This window comes from Pteropus alecto, unplaced genomic scaffold (assembly GCF_000325575.1).
Source record: "Pteropus alecto unplaced genomic scaffold, ASM32557v1 scaffold8, whole genome shotgun sequence".
Taxonomy (NCBI): Eukaryota; Metazoa; Chordata; class Mammalia; order Chiroptera; family Pteropodidae; genus Pteropus; species Pteropus alecto.
The window spans coordinates 2,085,100-2,106,282 of record NW_006494609.1 but is presented as its reverse complement, the minus strand read 5'-3'; the positions used below and the strand labels follow the sequence as shown (position 1 = coordinate 2,106,282).

The window sequence follows — 21,183 nt, the reverse complement described above, 5'->3', positions numbered from 1 at the left end:
TGGTAAGAAAAGTGATTCCTAGGATGAGCCCTTCTCCAAGACACAAGCAGCAGTTAACCCAGTCACATTTTGTCTCTTTAATTGATGTTGTATAACCTCTTTGTCATGTTTATAAAAAAATGTCTATTTAACATTAGACTTGGTTTTTGAAAGTGCACCATTTACACAGAAGGTTAAAATCACATTAGATGATAGAGCATATTTTTCCATACCCCAGAAAAATCATATACTACATATAAGTCAGAGTTCCAAGTTTTACTAGCATAGAAATATCAAAAGACCCAGCATCTTTTGGAAGCTATATAAAGAACTTTCTGAAACCCAAAGTAGACTCCCATTTGTCTAGAAAAGAAACAGCTTAGGTGCCTTTTTTAAATCCACAAGTCTAGTGTTATTCTGGAGCAGGTTCTTTAAATGTAGCTCACGGGCAATGAGGAAGCCATGTCACTGGACTGTTTAAGAAAATCAAGACAGCATAGTCATTTTCCTCCTCATACTGTGTAGGTGGATACAAACACTTATATCCCTGGGAAGCATTGCTGCAGTTTCACAAGGTCAGTTAGCAATTCTCATGAACCTTGATGTACTGAATGCTTAAACAATTTAGGCATCATGAAGAATTACATACTGTATGTGTCATAAGATGGGATTCTGTAAAAGCACTTGATACCTAAAAAATTGCCATGAAAGAAGAGAGACCCAGAATTCAAAGTAATGTGAATCCAGTTTTCTTTTCCCAATTATTAGTTGTTGTTTACATCCTAAAATCTTGGGGACATTCAATGATGAAAATAAGCAATGTGAATCTTTCCCTTTTTCTTCCTCTAATCACATCCTCTGTTTCAATGGCACTGTTATCATCAGAAATATGACAAACAATTTTATGAACCCCTAGCAGCTATGGAAACAGGGGAAATAGAACTCTGGGGAATATCAATTAACTGCATAACGGAAAATCTTCCCTTTTCCTGCCTCAATGTAACCCATGTTTTTATTTATTAAATTACACATTTCATCCAAGTGAAATAATAATCCAAAAAGCACCATCACATATACCAAAGTTATTTCCACATCTGTCAAACCTGAGGATCTGGCCACTTTGAGACATTCGAGACATTAATTCTGTACGAGTACTTTCTTGGCCCCTCTCTTTGACTTTGTCATTTTGTAGTGAAAGGACTTTATTATGCACTCTGCATTGCTGGCAAGAACAAGAGCTGAACTGAACCCTTCAGTCAGTCAATGAGGCCAGAAAGAGGGTCCTTTAGACCATCAGCATTAAGAACCTTTCAAAGACAATTTGTTTCGTATATTGCCCACTTGGCTGAACCTTGGCACCGTCAGCCTGCTCACCTATGCTGCCCACAGGAGTGTAGGGGTCCAGGGGAAGGGGGACTCTGGAGTAGTCATGGAAGCACAGAACTTGTTAGAATCTCATACTGCATAAGACTTAGGCAGAAGGGAGGAGCAAAGACCTTCCAGATGAGGGGAAGGACAGGAGACAAAGGCTGGAAGATGGAACTAGCTTGGGTAGTCCCTGCCAGTTCCCTTTGCCCGCCTATTTCCAAACTGGTTCACTTGTTACTTCACAATAAAGAAGCTGGGCATCCATTGTCTTTACCTAATCTATTCATACTAACAAAATGTTATAATGACAAAATACTCCAGATTTACAAATCCTTTATAAAAACCCTTGCCTGTCTTCTTGACTGAAGCGTTTGTAGGAGATTGTCTTCTCACAAAGAATGTCTCAGTTGTCTCTGTCACTCCTTTTTTTCATCTTTCCTCTCCTGCCACGTTCGTTAATTCCACTGGTTGATTAGACAGTGACTGCTCCTTTTCCTGTGATAAAAGGAAGCTTCTGTTTGGTCAAGATCTAGAGAACTTTTCCATTTTCAACCATGAGTCATGTCTTCAGTGGTTGACATATTTTACTTATATTAGCATCCATTAGTGAACTACATCAACAGAAATTTTCTTGACTAGACCAATAGCAAAGTGAGAAGTGTGGTTCAGAAGGAAAGCATCTGTGTTAGAATATATTCTCTCCCCTCCCATAACCTCCTCTTGGTTATCACTCGATTTTCCCACCCTACCTTATCATTTCTTGATGATCTATACTGTCAGCAAATATTCACCAAATGCTTCTATTTAGTTATCGTGGATATACCAGAAAGTACAAGATGGTTTTTTGACTTTGAAGAGTTTGTTGTCTAGTTGGATAAAATTGGCTCATTTTTTGAAGGCAGCATCAGAGCCTCTCGGAGATCAAGAGTGAGCTGGACACTGCCTTTTTTGAGCCTCCAGCTATATTTTAAAAATGAAATGCCAAAACTGAATTTTTAAAAATTATGGTAGATTTTTAATGTATTTAACTTACTGCTTTTAACACAAAAAAATTACACTGACTAAATTTTGAAATAATGTCAAAAATCCAAGTTGATGTGAATGTTCATAGCAGCATTATTCATAATAGCAAAAAGTATGGAAAAATTTGGTTTTCCATACAATAGAGTATTATTTGTCAATAAAAAGAAATGAAGTGCTGATACATGCCATAATGGCTGAACCTTGAAAACATGATGCTAAATGAAGGAAGCCAGTTACAAAAGACCCCATATTATATGATTCCATTCACATGAAATTTCCGGAATAGACAAATTTATAGAAACAAAGTAGATTAGCAGTTGCTTAGGGCTGGGAGAGGTGGGAACTGGGAGAGGGGCTTGTGGAGGAGGGAAATAGAAATTGACTACTAATGGGGTTTCTTTAGAGGGAACAAATATGTTCTAAAATTAGATTGTGGTGATGTTGGCACAGCCTTGCGAGTATATAAAAAACCCCTACATTTTACACTTTAAATGGGTAAGTTGTATGGTATGTTATTTATATCTCCAGAAAGCTGTTTTTAAAGTCTAAATTGAAAGACTTTAATTAGCATGAAAGATCCACCAGTATAGGGTGCCAGGCAGTGTGGTGTAGCAGGCAGAACACTGGTTTGAAAGTTAAGTACACCTGAATCCAAATATTCTGCTACTTATCAATTGTGTGACCCTAGGTGAATCACTTAAATTCTCTGAGATTTCTTTTATTCACTGTAAAATAAAGATAGTAATTCCTACTTAATAGGACTGTTTTTTGAATAAAATTAATTTAAAAATACTTATTGAACAGTTATGGTCCAGGCACTGTTCTAGGCTCTAGGGATATGGCAGTGAGCCAGGACAGCTGAGGATCTCTACCTAATATTTCATGTAAAAAAAAAAATCTAGATCTTTACATGAAATCTCTCTAATGTAAAATATTGGCAATTAATTTTAAAATACTAAAAACACTGTAAGCTGACACTGCCAAACACATCTGTAAGCCAAATTCTAACCTTGGGCTGGCAGTTTGTGACCCCTGATATCGGCTTTTTGGATGGTGAATTTCTAGTATATTGCCCACTTGGCTGAGCCTGCTTACCTATGCTGCCCAGCACAAACCAAAGAAACATTCCTCATAAAGTTCAGAGAAATCATCCTAGCGAGTAATTGAGCAAGGCAGTGGCCTGGATCCCATCCATCTCTATTAGATGCTATAAGCTTCCTCACTGACCCAGTGAGACCTCCTATTCATTTCCTGTGCCTGGACTGAGCTAGCTGGCAGTTTGTACAAGATGGGTGTGGAAGAAACTTGTGTTCTTCATGTCTTTCAAGCTCATCTGTTCTCCAAGGACCTCTGTGGAAGGCCAGTTCAGCACACAGTTTCAGATGTTAGAATTCAGACCGTTTCATTTTCCTTTACCTGCTCATACCTATCACTTCAACTGTTTTCGGCCAAACATATAAGTGTGCAGTAGCAGTATAGGCAGCTTTTTTCTGGAACGCAATAATGGGTGATTAATTTAATCTGTTTTAATTCTCTAACGTATCCATGATCTCAGAAAAGAAAAAAAGTTTTAAATTTATCTTGTAGCTATTCAATTCAGAGTCAAACAACTTCACATTGCTCATTTATCTATCTCAGTTGAATTTAGAGCTCTGGGAAGAGAGAGTATTCATTGGCCCATAGTATCCATCAACTGTTACTTGGAGTGCTTCACCCCCATGGAGTCGTGGAATTCCCCAAAGCCTCTGAGTTTGACTTATGTCCTTGAGGCTCTCACAGGAAGAAGCTAAATGGAGCACATCAAATTTCCAAAAGCCTCTGCACATACAATGCGAGGTCGTAGAAAAACAGTAAACTCAAGTTCGAATTTCCTTCCGCTACTAATAACTATGTGACTGTACAAATTACTTTATCACTTTGAGTTTTACTTTCATCATTTGTAAAATGGGAAGAGTAATTATTATCTTATGGATCTATTGCAGTGGCTGTCAACTTGGCTGCATATTAAAATCACTTTTTAAAAATGTCTTTGCCCCTGCCACACCTCCTGCAAATTAAGTCAGAATCTCTGATGAGGGTGAAATCCAGACATCAGTTGATTTTAAAAGCTTCATAAGTCATTCTTAAATGCAGTCAGGATTGAACATAACTGTTGAGGATTAAATAATGTTACTTGTGTAAAACGAGTACTCTTCAGTTCCTAGTTATTCCCCAAGTTTCAAACCAGCAATTGACTATACTTTTGGTGTGTTCTAAGATTGCACCACTAGGTGTCAGTTTGACCATACAATTTGGTTCTTAGGAGCTTCTAGTTCCCGATACTCAGAATAACAACTAAGTACCGTCACCACAACCATTTGCTGAGTACCTGCCTTATACCAGTCACAGTGCTAATGATTCTCAAAGCATGTAATTTCTAATCCTATATTAGATAGGCAAGGTAGTTACTATCCCAGTCATGGGTCAGAGGGTCAGAACAGTTCTGTGACTTGTACAGAAGAATACACATGAAGTGGCAGGACCGAGATTCAAGTTTCATTCAATCAAAAGCACTTAACTTTCACTATGCACGAGGTACTGTATCTGGTATTAGGGATTCAAAGGTGAATAAGTTGTAGTTCTCATCCTCTGGAAGTTCATTTTTATCCTTCACTTGTATGTACATTTAAGAAGAAAAGATGAGCATCTCTTTTTACAGTTGTTCTTAGCCTCAGGTTAACTATATCTTCTGAAGAACTCAAATGTTGTGTTCCTAAGGGGTTGAATGACTCTTAGGTAGAACTTCCTGGGATGGCTGGACTATTATACCCAGCCACTATAATAATACAATTTAAAAGAATTGAGTCCATTAAGTACCTAAGAGGCTAGGGACCATATCTGGTATGTTTCACCACTGTCTTATTTATTGACTTAAATCCTTAGCAACAAACTATTAGTATAGACTATGTGTCCAATTTTTAGTCAGTGACTATTTACTGAATAAATGAATGCCTTATGCTCTGCTAAGCCATGAGAGAAATGTTTAAAGTCTGCACGTTATTTTGGGAAGCAAATCTGAATATTTCCCTCTAAAGGTAGTAGTACTTCGTTCATCCCTGAGGTGGGAAAGTCTCACAAATCTTGGAAAAGGTTCTAAATGAGTTAGGGACCAGAAGATTATGATACTAACTAGATTTGATCAGTGTGTCCACAGTCTAATGGCTGCTCTAATGGCATTGTTCCGTGTCAGAAGGATACCAGCTGTGCCTTCTCTAAGTTGTCAGCCACTAACCAAACAGTTTGACAATTAGGACCATAGGTATTACTAGACTGGGTCAGACCCACAGTCCATTCAATAATCTCTTACCTTGGAGAAAGAGTTATTCAAGTAGCGGTCATTAAACCTGGAGATGAATCAATCAGAATCACTAGGGGGAGCTTTGCAAAAATAAAATACAGATCCCTGGACCCTCCAACCTAGTTAAGTGGAATGCCTGGAACTAGGAGAGGGATCTGGGATTCTGATGTAGGACTAGGATTGGAAAATGGCTGACTCACTCATGTATGGTTCATAAATTTGCTTTGATCTTTTCTGTATTCTGAGTATATTTCCTCCCTGAATAAGAGTTCCATGTACTTATTATCTGCAGTTTGAAGTAGTATTCCTTTTTATCAGTCCTATGCTTATCTCTGCTGGAAGTTTATAAATGACATTGAAATCCTAGGATTTTGGGATTTGAGAAATGAGTCCATGTTGATTTTCCCCATGCTATTTGTGATACTGTAGCTTTAGCTCAGCTCTCTCCCTAAGGCATGCCTGGCAGTCACATGTCCATTCTTGAGATTTTTCTTGGTTTACAAGCAGCTCTGGCTTTATCAAGTGATTTATTCTGCATCAGCTAGACAACCTTTGGCCACTTTGTGCAATAGCAGAAAAGTAATATCTGTTTCTGTGATGACTGTTGCCATGGATGGCTGCTGCTTAGGTCATTCAGGACAGGTAAGCATTTTCGTGGACTTGGGTTAAAGTCTTATTATGAACCTAGTCAGCTTGTTAGCTTTGGAGAGACCAGGAAGGGGACCATACTCTCACTTAAGAGCTCAGTGACTAACAAATCTCTTTGGAATGGCAATCTGGATGGTTTGTAGAACAGAACACAGAGAAGGGAGTGAGTGGGGCAGGAGTATTTACAGCACAGTATACAAGGAGATGAATAGAGAAAAAGAATACCAGGGTCAAATACCTGCCAAGTAAAAAGGAAAAGGGTCTGTGGTTGGAGATGGAGATTTACAATTGGGGTGATCATTTTGGAATCTCCAAGTGCCCCTCAATGAATCAAAGTTTCTAAGTAGCCTTATGCACATGTAAAAAAGAAAGAGAGGGAAAAAGAGGGCTCAGGAGAGACAGAGAGGGAGAGGTGTTATCAGGTCACAGCCTGTACTTCCCTGTAGGCAGCTTTCACCTGGCCAGGATCTGTCTGCACAGAAAAATTATTGGAGCTTGGTTGGAAATTTTTACCCACCAGTAATGAGATTTCTGGTTGTATTCCTTGTGGATCTCAACAGTGACCCTGTTCTCAACTGAGGTTATTACAAGACAGATATCCAGGGACTGGTCCACCCAAAATGAAAATATTGTGGCCTCTGCTTCCAACACAGGAGCTCAAAGATGCTCTGGCTCCTATACGATCAACACTCAGAATAATAATAGCTTTTTCTGGCATTTCTTTCCATCTAGAGATTTCAAGTGTCTTGCAAACATCTACCAATCCCATAGGTACTTGATTAAGCCAAATCTCTGATAATCATCTTCCGCATGGGGTCCTCCCCCAAATTGTTAACTGAGCTAGAAATAGAGTGTGGGCCTCCTGATTCAAGGTCTCACAATCAACTTCCATTCATTTTCACTAGCCAGTCTTAAGCAGTTTGTGGTTCTCCCAAAGGGTGTAGTTCTTTGTAGGGGCATGTGTGTCAGATCCGCCTGCTTCCTCACTGTCATCACCTCCCACTGACTGCATTTCTGGTTCCCTCGTGTCCTGGCAACTGGGATGTGTTTTGGTTCCCCGGGATGTGAGAATTGTTGAAGAATCTCCAGAGATTCTTCATGTCTTGTCATCCTTCATCCCAATTTACACCCTCCTCCCCCAATCTCAGGGCTAGCGAAGTACTGTGTTCTTTGGCTTATTCTTTCTCCTTCTCTATCCTCAATCCTCACCTACCCTCCGAAGAAGATGAAACCACAGACCAAGAGCTTGTGAGGTAGGAAGGAATGGAAGGGAACAATCTTTTCTCTCAGATTGCCTCTTGTTCCCAGAGAGAGGGCTGAGGTTGTGAACCTTGACCCCAGAGGGAGGAGGAGGAAATTAGCACAATGAGTCTTTGCCTCTATCACTCATCCTGAAGGAGTTGACTTTTTTTTTTTTAAAATCTGGAGGAGGGATGACTCAGTGCAGGCCCTTGATGAGGAAATCTGTCTCAGAGCCTGAGGACCACCATTCGCCTGATATTTTAATTTAATTTTCAAACCAGAGCGGTTTCACCGAATCAGAGGAAATGAGCTCTCTGTTTCCCTAGTGTTGACAGCTCTGAACAGAATTTCCCCAAAGGAATGACCCTGTCTATGGGAGTCCAACAGTGGTTGGCAGTGGGATTCCAAATTCAGAGTGCAGGGATGGCTCCGTACGCCCTGGTGGAGGGCTTTATTTAGTCATACTCCACCACTATGCTTTTACCTACTAATTACTATAACCACTAGTGATCATTATATGATAATTAGCACATGCTTTTTTTGTAACTCCCAGAGCACCACCCCAAAATAAATGATGGTGTAGGGTGGCAAGGCCACTGCTAAAGACAACTCCTGACTCATTCATTCACTAAATATTTAGTGAACTACTGTGGGCCAGGCCCTGGGCTCAGTAGCTGTGAGCAGGATGGATGTGATTCTTGGTGTCACCAGGCCGACTTGCTGTAAGAGGGATAGGCACTAAACAAGTTCACACATGGGACGTGTGTATCCAATGTAGAAGCACAGTGTCTATAATCGGAACACCAAACCCAATGGTGGCTGGGAGAGGGGATATCGGGAGGCCCCCTCGTAGCAGTAACTTCAAAGGTGAGATCTGTAGGATGAGTAAATTGGAGCTAGTAAATAGAATCCGACTTAGGGTAAACCTATACTATTTGTATCATCTCCCGAGAACATACTGTTAAATCCAAGCCTCTTAATGTTAACCCTCCAGAGTAACTTCAAAGTACCTCTGACTCTGCTTCTGTATAGTGTGATGCTATCTTGGAAAAACATGAACCTCTACATAAGTGGAAGATGTAATTATTGTATCCTACTAGAAAATATTTTAGGGAGGAAGATGGCACCAGGGAAATAGGTGTGAAAATCCAGTTCTTCAGTTTCCACATCCAGACCCAATTCTCTGTGCCCCTGGGATGGTCTGAGTCCATACGGAAAATATGTTTGTCTCCACTTGAACAACATCCTTCTTATCAGCTGCTGCACTGAGAAGACACTGATGTTCTCTTGCAGGAAACGAACAGGAAAAGAAAGAAAGCCTACTGCTAAATACACTTCCTGAGGGCAAAATGAAAGGCTGCTGCTCTGGCTGCCAGAAGGAAAGGGCTGAGTAAATAAATACACCATCCCTATTGTGTAGGCAGACTTCCTGGGGGCACGTCCTCATCTCCTCACCCCTTAAAATCAGCCATCCTGCACAGGAGCAGGCAGACATCTCCTCTGGCTACTGAGAGGTATTGAGACTTACTTGGCGGTTCTTTCTCAAACACTGAGGAAACAGGAGAGGAGACTAGTCACAGGAAGAGGAACTTGATATTGCTACACATCTCTCTTTCAGCCTCACAGAACCTTCCCAGCAACTTCTGCTTTGACATTTTCTGTGCGCAAATCTGGTAATGTTTGGGAATGTGTCAGGAGGAGAAGGGGTCAGGGCTGGTAGATCTTAGAAAAGCAGTGGGCTTGTTTAAACCACAGCTGCACAGGTGACTTGATTTGGAGGCAGAGGTGTAAACTCATTATCTGAGAGTATTTAGTGAACTCTAATGGTGTGGCACCACTAGAGTTCAGAAACTGCTCGAGAAGGTGACTCTGGATCAGGAAACAGTTCTAGTCTAAAGGATCCGAAGGCATTTCTTTGTGAGGATAGTTTTATCTTCTGCGTGGAACACAAAAGGAAAGAACATGTACAAATATCGAATTGGGGAGGAAGAAGAGAAAGATAATCTGAATAGAGACCCCTGGTCAAAATATGAGATAAGATGAGCTAAGCTTGAACTTTTGTCTTTAGACAGTGTTTTTGTTTAAAGATCATTTATACTTCAGGAGTTTTTCTTCCATCTTTCTCACATAGTAATCATGAGTGAGCTCTGAGAAATGACTCAAAGCCAAAATAATGGGATTTCCTTGATTATAGTTCCTCATTTTCTCTGGCCACAGGCCAGCCCTCAATATCCTCCTCCCTTATAAGGAAGCCAGCTTCGACCCACCCCTAATGGCTCTCTCCAACCTCTTAGTGATCTTTCATATTGAAAACGGAATTCTCTTCTTCTAACTTTCTAAGTGCAAAACTGCTCTTTTCTCAGTCTCTTAGTTCTCACTGTTCCCAATCCAGGGGTGGAAACCTCATCTTGGGTGCCCTTACTCCACAGAGTCTGCATGGGATCCCCTTTTCTCTTGTCTTCGGCTGAAGAATGACTCAGGTTGCATGCATAGTGATCAGCTTTTGAAAGAGACGAAGGCGATATAGCCAAGTCCCTGCTCATTCTGGGCACACTCCCCTGTCTCTGGAACTTTCATGAAGCCAGGCTCAGATTTCTGTATATAGGAGGTACTGCCATAATTAGCTCACCTTGTTGGGTTTGAGCATACTTTTCTTAGTATAAGGCTTTTGTCAGTCATATTTTATGAACCTCAAATCTGAAATTGCTGTCTGCCAAGGATAGGATACACGTGGGTAAATGAAACAATATTTGACAATAAGACTATTCTGGAAAATTTACCATAGTCGTATCATGTCCTTCCAGAGGCTACCATATATCATATGCTCATATAACATTAATAATAACTAATGGCTACTGTGTCAGGTCCTTTCTTGAATTTTGTAGATTATCTCATTTATTCCTCATAAAAGATTTCCTTTTAGTAGCTATAAGGGAGAGAAAAATCAGTCATTATATACTTAATAATGACATTAATAGTAATAATAATAGTTATTATATATGCCAGTTTTATAATATATGCCAGGCCCTGAATCGAACATTTTCTTTCATTTAATATTTAAATGAAATCTATAAGTGGGTATCATCATCATCATCATCATCATCATCATTGTAGGTAGTCTGATTCTAAAGTGGCTCCAATGATCTCCTTCCTGCGGAGGTAGATGAGGTAAAAGGGGTCAAATATGTGGTGACAGAAAGAAATCTAACTATGAGAGGTAAACACACATTGTAAATATATATATGCCTTACCGTTAAAATGTACAGCTGAAACTTACTGGATTTTGTTAACTAATGTCACCATAAAAAAAAAACAACTCCCTCCTGATATTTACATTCTTGTATAATCCCCTCTCTTTTAGTGTGGGCTGAACTTAATGATTTGTTTCTAACTAGTAGAATGTGGTAAAAGTGATGGGATGTCACTTCCTGATTAGAGTACAAAAGACTATGACTTCTGTCTTGTTAGCAGTCTCTCTGTTGCTGGCCCTCTCTCAGCCTCTTGCTTGCTTGCTCTGATGAAGTAAGCCGCCACGTTTTGAGATGCTCTGTGGAGATGTCCAGAAGGCAAGGCACTGAGGGAGGCTGCAGGCCAATAGCATGAGGATCTAAGGCTTTAGCCAAAGGCCTGTGAGCTATTGAGTCTTGCCAATAATATATTGAGCTAGGAACCAGATTCATGCCAACTTAAACTTGATTGCAGCCTTGTGAGAGACCTAGAGACAGAAGACCAAGTTAAGCTGTACCAGGATTTCTGCCCCAAAGATACAGAGATGACGAATTTGTTGTTTTAAGCTAAACACAGTTGTTTTAAGCTAAGTTTTGGGATAATTTGTTACACAGCAAAAGATAACTAATACACATCCCACTTTATAGTTGAAGGAATTAAAGCTCAAGGAGATGAATCAACCTTTCCCAAAGTCACGCAGCTTGTAAATGGCAGAGCCAGGATTTGAACACAGTTCAAGAATCTGAGTTCAAGTCTACTTTCTTATGAGATTTCAAGTGATTGGGAAACTGGTGTTCTAGAAAGCATTCTAGTTTCTGAAATCTTGGAGTATAGCCATGTTTCCAGGAAACTCTGCGTGTATATATAAAACAGAGATGGACAAAAGTTTAAATGATGTTAAGTGCTTTAAGTGGCCCACTCCCTGCTGCAGAAGAATGGCTGGTCCACCCATAGATCTGGAGATAGTAACCAGGGTCTCCTGTCAGTAGCACAATGGTAAAGCTGAGAGCTGCAGCCCATCCATTTTAGAAGCACTCAAGCCATCTTACCTATAATATGCAAGGTACCCAGGGTAGTGGGGTATACATATTTTTCTTGAGAATGAAAATGCATTCATTGAGTAATGAAAAGATATGGTGTGCTATTTAAAAACCACATGAGCCTTGGAATTGGAAAGTGAATGGTTCTTCTGCTCAGGAGAACACTCTCTTCCTTTTTTTTTTTCTTCCGTCTATCCATGGAACAGAGCCTTGAACTTTGAAACCACAGTGCTTTGTTCCAGCATGGAAAGCAGCTTGGAACTTCCCTATGCTGGAAGCTCCTTAGTTTGGAATGGTAAAAACATCTTCTTCCAGATAGTTTTCCTTTGTTTATCCAGAGCTTCATGCCAGTGGTCACCTTTATGAAATCAAGTGAAGATATATTTGTTGGCTGGTTGCATGAATATATTCTTCCTTGTCAGCTTTGCCCTGGTGCCAGAGTAGCAGGCTTTGAGCTCAGGGAGGATTTCCAGGTGGCCATAGAGCAATGGTCTCATAGGATAGAGTTCTGGCATGGTTCTTCTTTCAACCAGTGGCAGAGGCTGCACTTTGCTGGTGTAATTGTGCAACCTGGTATAAAGTCCATAGCCAGGGAGGTGGGAGTAAGACTCTAAGCTGGTTCAGCATTTTAATCATGGCCTCTTGACTCTCTTTCTAGCTTTCTTCACCCTCGTCTCTGCTAACCTGCTTCTCTCTCTCTGTCTCCTCTCTCTCTCTCTCCCTCTCTGTCTCTCATATCTCTCACCTCCCCCCAATCTCTACCCACCTCCCTCCTCTCCAATCCCTTCATCTCTTTCAGCTTCTACCTTTGGGGATCCCTAACTCAGGGTACTACCTCTTATCAAATATCTTGGCTTGCTTCCAACTGTTAGCAGCAGGCAGCTCTGGCCCTAGTCTGCTATCTGAGTGATTTTCTTTTCCACCAGTTGTTTGTTTCTCTAATCCATTTGGAATTGTGTGTAGAATGCAGGGGAGTGGGGGGACATCTAAAAACAAAAATGGAGCTTTTCCTTAGTGAGATTGCCCCCCGCCCAGACTAAAATAGAAATGAAAGGAGACTTGGATCCTGCTCCCTTGAAAAGTGATATGATGAAAAGAGGGCAGGAGTAGCAAAAAGAACAAAAAGTAGCATCAGCATACATACATTAAAGCCTGAGGCAAACCATATTACTCTTTAGATAGTGGGACATCACTCTGAGTCCTTCATCTTCTACTTAATCAGGATTTATAAAGACAATTTATGCCTTTAATATACCTGCCATCCTGGTCTTGCTCAAGTAGCTCTGAACAGATACCATCAGTACCACCTCCACAGCCAGCCACACAACACAAAGCTGCAGACTCCCCGACTCCAGTGTTCTTGCTTTCTAAGAGGGGGCCTTGAGAAAGGTGGAGAAGCACATAACACAGGAAAGAAAAGAGAAATTGGATGGAGTAATCACATAAGGTTACCCTGTGCATGCAGAATCAAGACATAGGGTATAAGTAATCACCTTTCCAGTACTGCATAGGCTTTAACACCACAATAGCTTTCTGTTGGATCAAAGAATTTTCCTTGGCACTTTCCTTCTTTAAGGTTTTCTCTTTTTTTTTTTTTTTACTGTGTTGTATATGTTCATTTTACATTTCTTTTCTCGACTGATTTTCATAAGGAATGGGAGAGTAGAGTATATGCATGTGTAAGCAAAAATATTTATAAATACCCTTTTTTGTGTGTATGTGTGAAATAGAATGAATAGCTGACCTTTGTGGCAATTTTCCTAGTTTTGTGACAGTAATTTTGTTGTGTTTCTGAACTTAGATGGCAAGTCCTCTTAGTGAGGCTGGCCTAATTCTATGTTCTCTATGGTACCTAGTCACTATGGCTATTCAAGAACCATTATTACCCAAAGTACCATAATAATGACCATGCCTTCCTGTGACGTTATTATTTCCTATCTGCCAGGACATTAATTGCCTTCTAACTTGCTCTAAAATTGGTAGCTAGGGCATACGGCCACGACTAGAGAGAGGAAAGCTGCTGATAATATATTAAAAGGCTGTGTAAAAGACATACTGATACCTCTTTCTCATTGGAGCATCTTCACATTTGCAGGTTACTTCATTTGTTACGGAATGTTAGTTAAGGCTTGCCTTATATCTTAGATTCCATCATGGTCAATGTCTGATCTTTCCTTCAACTGAATGATTCAGACATCTCTGAAGTTATTTTGGCTTTTCCACTTTCCTTTTACAGGCTTTTTATGAGTCATTGAATTGAAGGGGAGGTTATTTCTAAATTGGAAGGTGAGGATGAGAGAAGGGGAGAAAAGTTCCGGAAAATAACTAGGAAAAGACACCGTATTGTTACGTATAGTTCCGGAAGAAATAATTTCCACTTAGTTTTGTGATAGAGGTATGTAGTTTATTAAAATGAATAAAAATATTAGCTAGAAAATAGACTACTTTTTTCCTGGATAACATACCGTGCAGTTTTATAGACTCCCTGTAGCTTACTCTGCAAAGGACAAGAGAGTAAATGGAAGAGATATGAGACAAGGAGTTACCATAAAGAAGAAACGGGCAAAGCACAAAATTTCCGAAGTTCAGATTCTTGGTCCCACAGGAAGTTTACAACTATAAAATAATGCTTGTGAGGGAACTATCTCCTTGATCTATCTCAGTCCATCCTTGAGTGTATGTTTCATGGCCCATGGGTTTGTGTCTTATAGGTGGAATTGTGAGGAAAGTACATTTAAATTCGATGTAGAAACTGAAAGAGTAATCAGGACAGCATTTTGTTATTTAGGAGCAGGAAAAGTGGGTGGAAATAAAAAAGAAAAGAAAAAGCTAATGATGGATATATTTCTGGGAGTATAAGCGTTTTTATAGCAACACCAAATTTCTCAAAAGTGCCTACTGTGATTTGTACCCAAATGAATAAAAATGCAATCATTTATTCTTGTACATTGTGCCAATGTGAGAAAAGAACGGCAATTCATTCAATGGTCTTAAATTAGACTGCTAGGAAGAGGGGCGGTTTAGAAAAAAAAGAGAGACAAGCTTTTTAAGTATCTGACACACATCTAGTAGGGTTGTTTAAGAACTGCTGAACATTAAAATCAAGTTGGGGGGAGGTGGGAGGAGAGGAATTCAAATTTCCAAAGCATCACAAGTGTAAAATGTGGCCCATTCAGTCCAAACTTGTTGATAGCTGCCTGGTCACTTTACAGGAACCAGCCAGGGGTGAGTCTGGAAGCTGAACACTCAACACGGCACTTCAGTTTATTAACGACGTTTACAATTGCAACCGAAGTGGACTGATTTCTGCTAAATAAACGGTTGTGCTTTGCCTTTTAACACGGAGAGTTCTGGGAAGAAGTTCAAGGAAACTGGGCACACTGGGACCTCAAAAAAAAAAAAAAGAAAAAAGAAAAGAGAGAGAGGAGAGAGAGAGAGAGAGAGAGAGAGAGAGAGAGAGAGAGAGAGAGAGAGAGAGAGAGAAATTTATCTATACAGTGCTTTTCTCCCAAGGAATGGGAAACACTTCTTAAACACAACCTCTGATGTTGGTGTTTTCTAAGTACTATCCTATGAGTAAGCGAGAGTTATAAGATTCTCCTTATAGGAAGGGAGCTGGAGAAAGGGATGAATTTACGAGTAAACTCTACAACAAAGAGTTAACCCTTCCCTGGTAACCTCATATGTGAGATTCTGCCCCTTCCTGGCTTTCTACTGCGCAACCAAACTGTACTTGAACCAGCCGTAGCCGTCTTATCCCTTGCCAGTTGCTTTAACAGACACTTTAGACAGCCTATCATAACTTTGAACGGTCCAAACATCAACCAATTACAACTAAAGCCTGGTCTGGAACGCTCGGGGTCCGGACGGAGGCTAATACCGGGTCCAGGGAAAGGGGCGGTAAGGAAACAATGATGGACAGGTAAGAAAAACCAATCAGAGCAGAGAGCCGCGGCCCCACTATCCAATGCAGAGGTAGGAAGTATAAAATGGGTGGGCCTGTTGTCATGGGGGAGGTGGTGGCGCTTAGTGGCTGGCTACTGGCGGCGGAGGTAGAGGCAGTGGCTCTGGAGTTGGTCGGGGGCAGCGGCAGGTGAGTGCTGGTAATGCGGCCTGAGGTCTGGGGGTCATCGCGGAGCGGAAACTCCTGCTTGGCGCTCCGGAGGTGGAGGCAAGAGGAAGGGGCCCTGGACAGCGGGTCGGGTCCCGGGGGGGGCCCGGGCCAGGGCGGAGGCGGGGGCGGCGGCGAGTTCGCGCTGACTGGGCTGGTGGGAGAATGGCCCGGCTCCCGGCGGCGGAGTTCCTGTGCTCCAGGTAGGCTGGCGCCGGACTCGAGCAGGTCAGGCCGGGAGGACCCTTAGGACGCACTGCTGCACGGGTCTGGGGCACTGACCACAGCTGGTGTGTGTGGGATAGGTCCCTTGGGGAGACGGGAGCAGCCGGGGTCCCAGAGTGGGGGATGACCTGGGGTGACTGGTAACGACCTGATCCGAGGGCGGAGTGACTCGGGAATACCCAGGACAGCTTGGGTGCGAGGGAGAAGGGGAGCCCGCGAAGCCGGGGAGCGGCCCCAGCGGAGGAGGGAGCTGGGGGGTCGGGAAACTGGGAGTGGCTGGGGTCTAAGGGAGAAGGGAGACCGAAGGCAGCCGGGGTCCGGGTGACAGGGAGCGGCCTGGGTCCGAGCGAGGGCGTCGAGGAAAGGCAGGGAGGGGGCTGGGAACCCTTCTGAGAAAGTCGGCTGTGGGAGGGAGGAGGGCTTCTGGGAGGTTAAGGAGCTGCGGGTCTGAGAAGGGTTGGACCCGCGGAGACCTTGAACTCCTTGGGGAGGAACCCGAGCGCCTTCCCTCTCCCCCCAACCCCCACGCTGGTCTGGGATGGGAGAGCCAAGACTAGACTGGGAACTTCTGGGTCTGAGGATCCCCGGGCACCAGAAAAAAAAAAAAAACAACCCTCTTGGAGTATCTCCGATTTGAGACCAGAGGGGTCTAGCTGGGAAGTGGAAGTTCTTTTAGTTACAGAGGAGTCAAACAAAATGACATGCAGGTGGGCGGAGTAAGAAGGAAGTAAAAGATAGAGGGTAGTAGGAGGGAACGAGAAAGTTGCTCAGGAAGAGAGCAGTGGTCTTGCGGAAACTGGCCAACACAGTAGATACGGGAAATTAACAGTGAGGCTATTAATAGGCTCTAAGAACTTAAGAAATAGAATCCTAAGATGCCATCTAGGATCCAGAAAAGGTTCTAAAAACAAGATTAAGTGATTTGCATTTCAGAACTTACGTAAAGAATTTTGTTTGAAGATGACAGCAATAATATTAGAAAACGAGGACATTGACAGGATAGGGAATTTGAAAGGGAAAAGGAGAGGAATGTATAAAGGAGTAGATCTGGGGACTTGATCAGAAAGAAGAGAGTTATGAAGAGAATAGGAATACCTTTGCCAAATTAGAAGTTTGAATTCTAGTCCACTTCTTAGCTGGGAGAGTTTAACCTTTCTGTGCAAGTTTCCTCATCTGTCTAATAGGGATAATTCCTACTTCATAGGGTTGTTTTTTTCACATGAGTTGATATTTGTAGGACTTTTAGAATATCAACTGGCACAGAGTAAGCACTGTGTACTGGATTGTTAAATAGAGGATAAAGAAAGACCTGACTTCTTTAATGAAATGGTTCTCAAACTTTAGCTTGCACCAGAATCACCTGGAGAGCTTGGTAAAATACAGACTACTGGCTTTCTCATTTAGTAGGTCTGCGTGGGGCCTGAGAATTTGCATTTACCTCAGGTGATGCTTATGTGGGTTCACTTTAAGAACCACTTGCTTTAAATGAAAACTAATAATGTAGCAACTTTAAAATACCTGTCTTCCCTGCTAAAGAAAGAGGCAAATTGCAAAAAAGATTCTAATATAAGGCATACTCTATTTTAAGCCTGTTTTTCAAACTGGATCATGATTTATTAGTAGTTTATAAAATTAAATTTTAGTGAGTTCCCACCAGCATTGAAAAATACAATGAAATAGAATTGACTAGCATTGCACTTGGTAAGGAAAAGTATTGTTTTGGGAAATTTTTCTCATACATGTATGTATGTACTAGGTCACAATGTAAAATATTTCTGACAGTCAAGAGTTTGTAACACTGTTTTGAGCCATGCAGTGCAGCAAAATCAAACCTTCAGTAGGGGTGTATCTAGGGACTAGTTTTTTTATTACTTTGTTTTTCTTCTTTTTGTGGTAATTTTCTCAGGTGGTGATACATTCTATTAAATTTCTTCTGTTTCTAATTTGGTTTCTCCTGTGTTTGTCTTATTACATACTGTGTTGTGCCTCTTTAAATATTGAAAATCTTTGGCACGAGGACTTAAGGGAATTTGAAGCAGAGAAATGAAATTGACTGGTATTTCTTAGATGTGGTACACTTTTGTTTCACTTGTGCCTTCTTGTTTACCCTTTCTTTTTTATCACTGTCTGTAAAAATCCCAAGTATACAGGACATATTGACAGTCAACAACTAACACTGAAATCGACTGGTTTGAGAACAGTTCATGTATAGAAAATAAGCAAAAACCAAATGAGACACACTTCAAAAGGGAAAAGTGAAAGGGTGTTTCTTTTTAATAATATCTTAAAATTTTTCATAGCCTTATACTAATACAAAAACATATAATATAAAAGCATTTTTAAGGGAACCAGATGTACTTGTGTATTTTAGATTTCTAGGTTTTTGAAGAGAGAAGAAATAGTGATAATACTTGACAGTGAAATACACCTGGGACTGAGGCTTAACCACAAAGTAAATAGTTTATTAAACCGGAACTTTTGTTTTGATGGTTTTCTCTCTTGAAAATGAACTGGATGTGACATATGTTGTAAATTTAACTTGTTTGAGGGACCTAAGTGTAATCTATAGGATATATTGAGAATATATGTGTATGTTTTGTGCTATGCTTAGTTTTATTTTTCTATTAAAAACAAGTTGGTTTATTATTTAGAAAGAGTTGGTTTAACTTTTTATGGATATGAGAACAGAAAAGCAGCATTGAAAACAGAGATCCTTGTAGCTCTCTTTAAAATCTTTAATTTAGTGGATTTACATAACCTTTTCATTAATGATTTATGAAATTGTGAGGAAACTGTTGGTGTAGCTTTGCTTTAGGATTTTTAGATAATTTTTTCCTCTCAAAAATAATTTTTCTAACAGATTTTTATATTTTGTTAAAATTTTTGTTTTTGTTTGGAAGACTGCAAAATGTATTATCATTGCATGTTTAAGTTGAAAGATATAAGCAGTCTTTTCATAAAAAAATTTACTAATTTTGTGTGATAAAGATTCCCAGGATGAAAGCTTTTGAATTCCTTATATTGAGTTAAATGTAGGATCCTTACCACAAATGGTTGTTTTTTACATCATTGTACATTTGGTGGGCACAGTTGTTTCGATATTCAGTTATTTTCTAACTGATGGAGGAATGCAAAATCTTAATAAGTGTGGGAAAACTATAAAAGTTCATTCTTCATAACTGTGAACAGTGACCAGTTTGATTACTTACTTCTTACTAAATGGACTTTATTCAGTTGACTTACTATTCATCCATAATTTAATCATACTTATCTCGGAATAGCTGATTGCTCTACTCATTTTACAGTGAGATTTTTTAATCTATAGTGGTTTTTATATCCCAAAGAAACTGCTTTTGACTGTGTAATTCAGTGAAATGAAATTTCTCTTATCAAAGATTATTCCTGTAAATGATTTTTAAATGTGGAAGTTCAATTAACACTAGGTAATTAAGTTTATTTTCTATTTCAGTAAAGTTTTTGTCTTCTTTTCTGGAGGGTAATGCTCTTCAATTACCCATTCAGTAAATCCTAATGGAAATGTTGGTGCCTGAAAATCTAGTTCTGTCCAAGTACAAAAACCTATATCTGGTTTTTAGTTTGCTGGGAGAATTCCTTTTATTAGAAAAGGTCTCTTGGTGAACTTATCACCTTAAGAAAAAGTCTTATTTAAAAATTAGAGTACTTGAAGCTACATTTTATTTTGGAATTGCCAAAACACATCTATTGTATTTAATAGATTTTGATTTCTACAGAATAGATCTTGAATTCTGCCAATTTCTGAACTGTTATGTTTCCTTGATAAGGCTAAGGAGAAAGGAAACAATTGTATACCTTAAATATACTTTTAAAATGTGACATCTTATTTATTTATTTATTTTTATCTCAACATAATGACAAATCTTTTATTTGCAAAGAAAATTTGTTTCAGTCATATAACGTACTGGAAATTTCATTATTAAAGGTAAAAATTTCCTATCATGCTTTAGGATGTTTGTTCAAATGTAAGACACAGGTACTGATAAATAGGATGTCATTGTGATATTGCTATACATTTCTGAGAATATAAAATATGCGCTTGAAAATCTTGGGGCAAAAGGAGGATTGAAACTAAGGGAGAATGAGGAGAATACTGACATGTGTTTAAGGAGGAGTCTGGAGGTCTGCAGGAAGTATGTCTAGAGGAGTGAGCCTAGCCATTCTTGGCAGTTTTCCTGGAGTGACATATGTAAAGGAGGATGATCCTATTTGCAACATTCTCCCATGGACGTATTTTTTGTTCTGTGCAGTTTCCACTGCTTGCTATAACTCTTCCTTTGTTTTCTTCCACTCAGGAAAGCATGTCAGAATACAAGTGAATAGACTGAGAATTGCTAGTGCTAGAGGCCTGGAACCTGGGCAGGATCATGTGGATTTAGAAGAAGGCTGGACACTTGTCTCTACTTCTGCAGCTCTTGGGAACAGGTCCCCTGCAATTGTAACTAGGCCAAGCCTTCCCACTGGTTCTTTCCAGTAGAGTCTGGGATTAAGCAGTAGGGAGAGACTCTCAGTCATCTTAAATGGATTAACCAGGGAGCTGCTATATTAATAATTATTGTTCAGTGACTTTCTCTTCTCACCCCACCAAAACTTTCTCCCTACTTGCTTGCTGATGCCTTGCAGTCTTCTAATCAGGATCAAAGTCTTGAGTTGTCTGATTAGATAGCAAAATCTTAATTGTAGTAACTTGTTTAGAACACTGTTAGAACACTGCTTGGCTCCTGAATAACAGCAAAGTCAGAGAAGCCAGCAACACACACAAAAAAGCAAAATTCATAACTTTATTTAAGATTGACCTTGGCTACCTCTGGCCTTACGAAAGTAAAAGTGATGTTTTCATTATGGTCAACTGTGCACAAGTAGACCTCAAGTACCCTTCAGTTGTGTCATGGGGTGCTGCTTTGCATAATTTATTTAGGTTTATTTACTTAATTACTTTTAATGTC

At 40.2% G+C, this 21,183-nt stretch overlaps 2 protein-coding genes across 14 annotated transcripts in view; both read left to right on the top strand.

Moving 5' to 3' along the window:
- The window catches only part of HEATR4 (HEAT repeat containing 4), a 50,575-nt gene extending 29,861 nt beyond the window's left edge, over positions 1–20,714 (top strand). Inside the window, 1 exon segment of the mRNA XM_015599746.2 lies at positions 20,533–20,714. Coding sequence (XP_015455232.2) covers positions 20,533–20,714 — 182 coding nt within the window.
- The window catches only part of NUMB (NUMB, endocytic adaptor protein), a 128,026-nt gene continuing 122,705 nt past the window's right edge, over positions 15,863–21,183 (top strand). For 12 of the 13 annotated variants that reach the window (XR_003044097.1, XM_015599699.2, XM_015599702.2 and 9 more), the window contains exon 1: positions 15,863–15,958. The gene's annotated coding sequence lies outside the window, so the exon portion shown is untranslated. Of the gene's footprint in view, positions 15,959–16,097; positions 16,180–21,183 lie in introns of those variants that run through there. The other variant, XM_025042019.1, reaches the window with a different exon arrangement.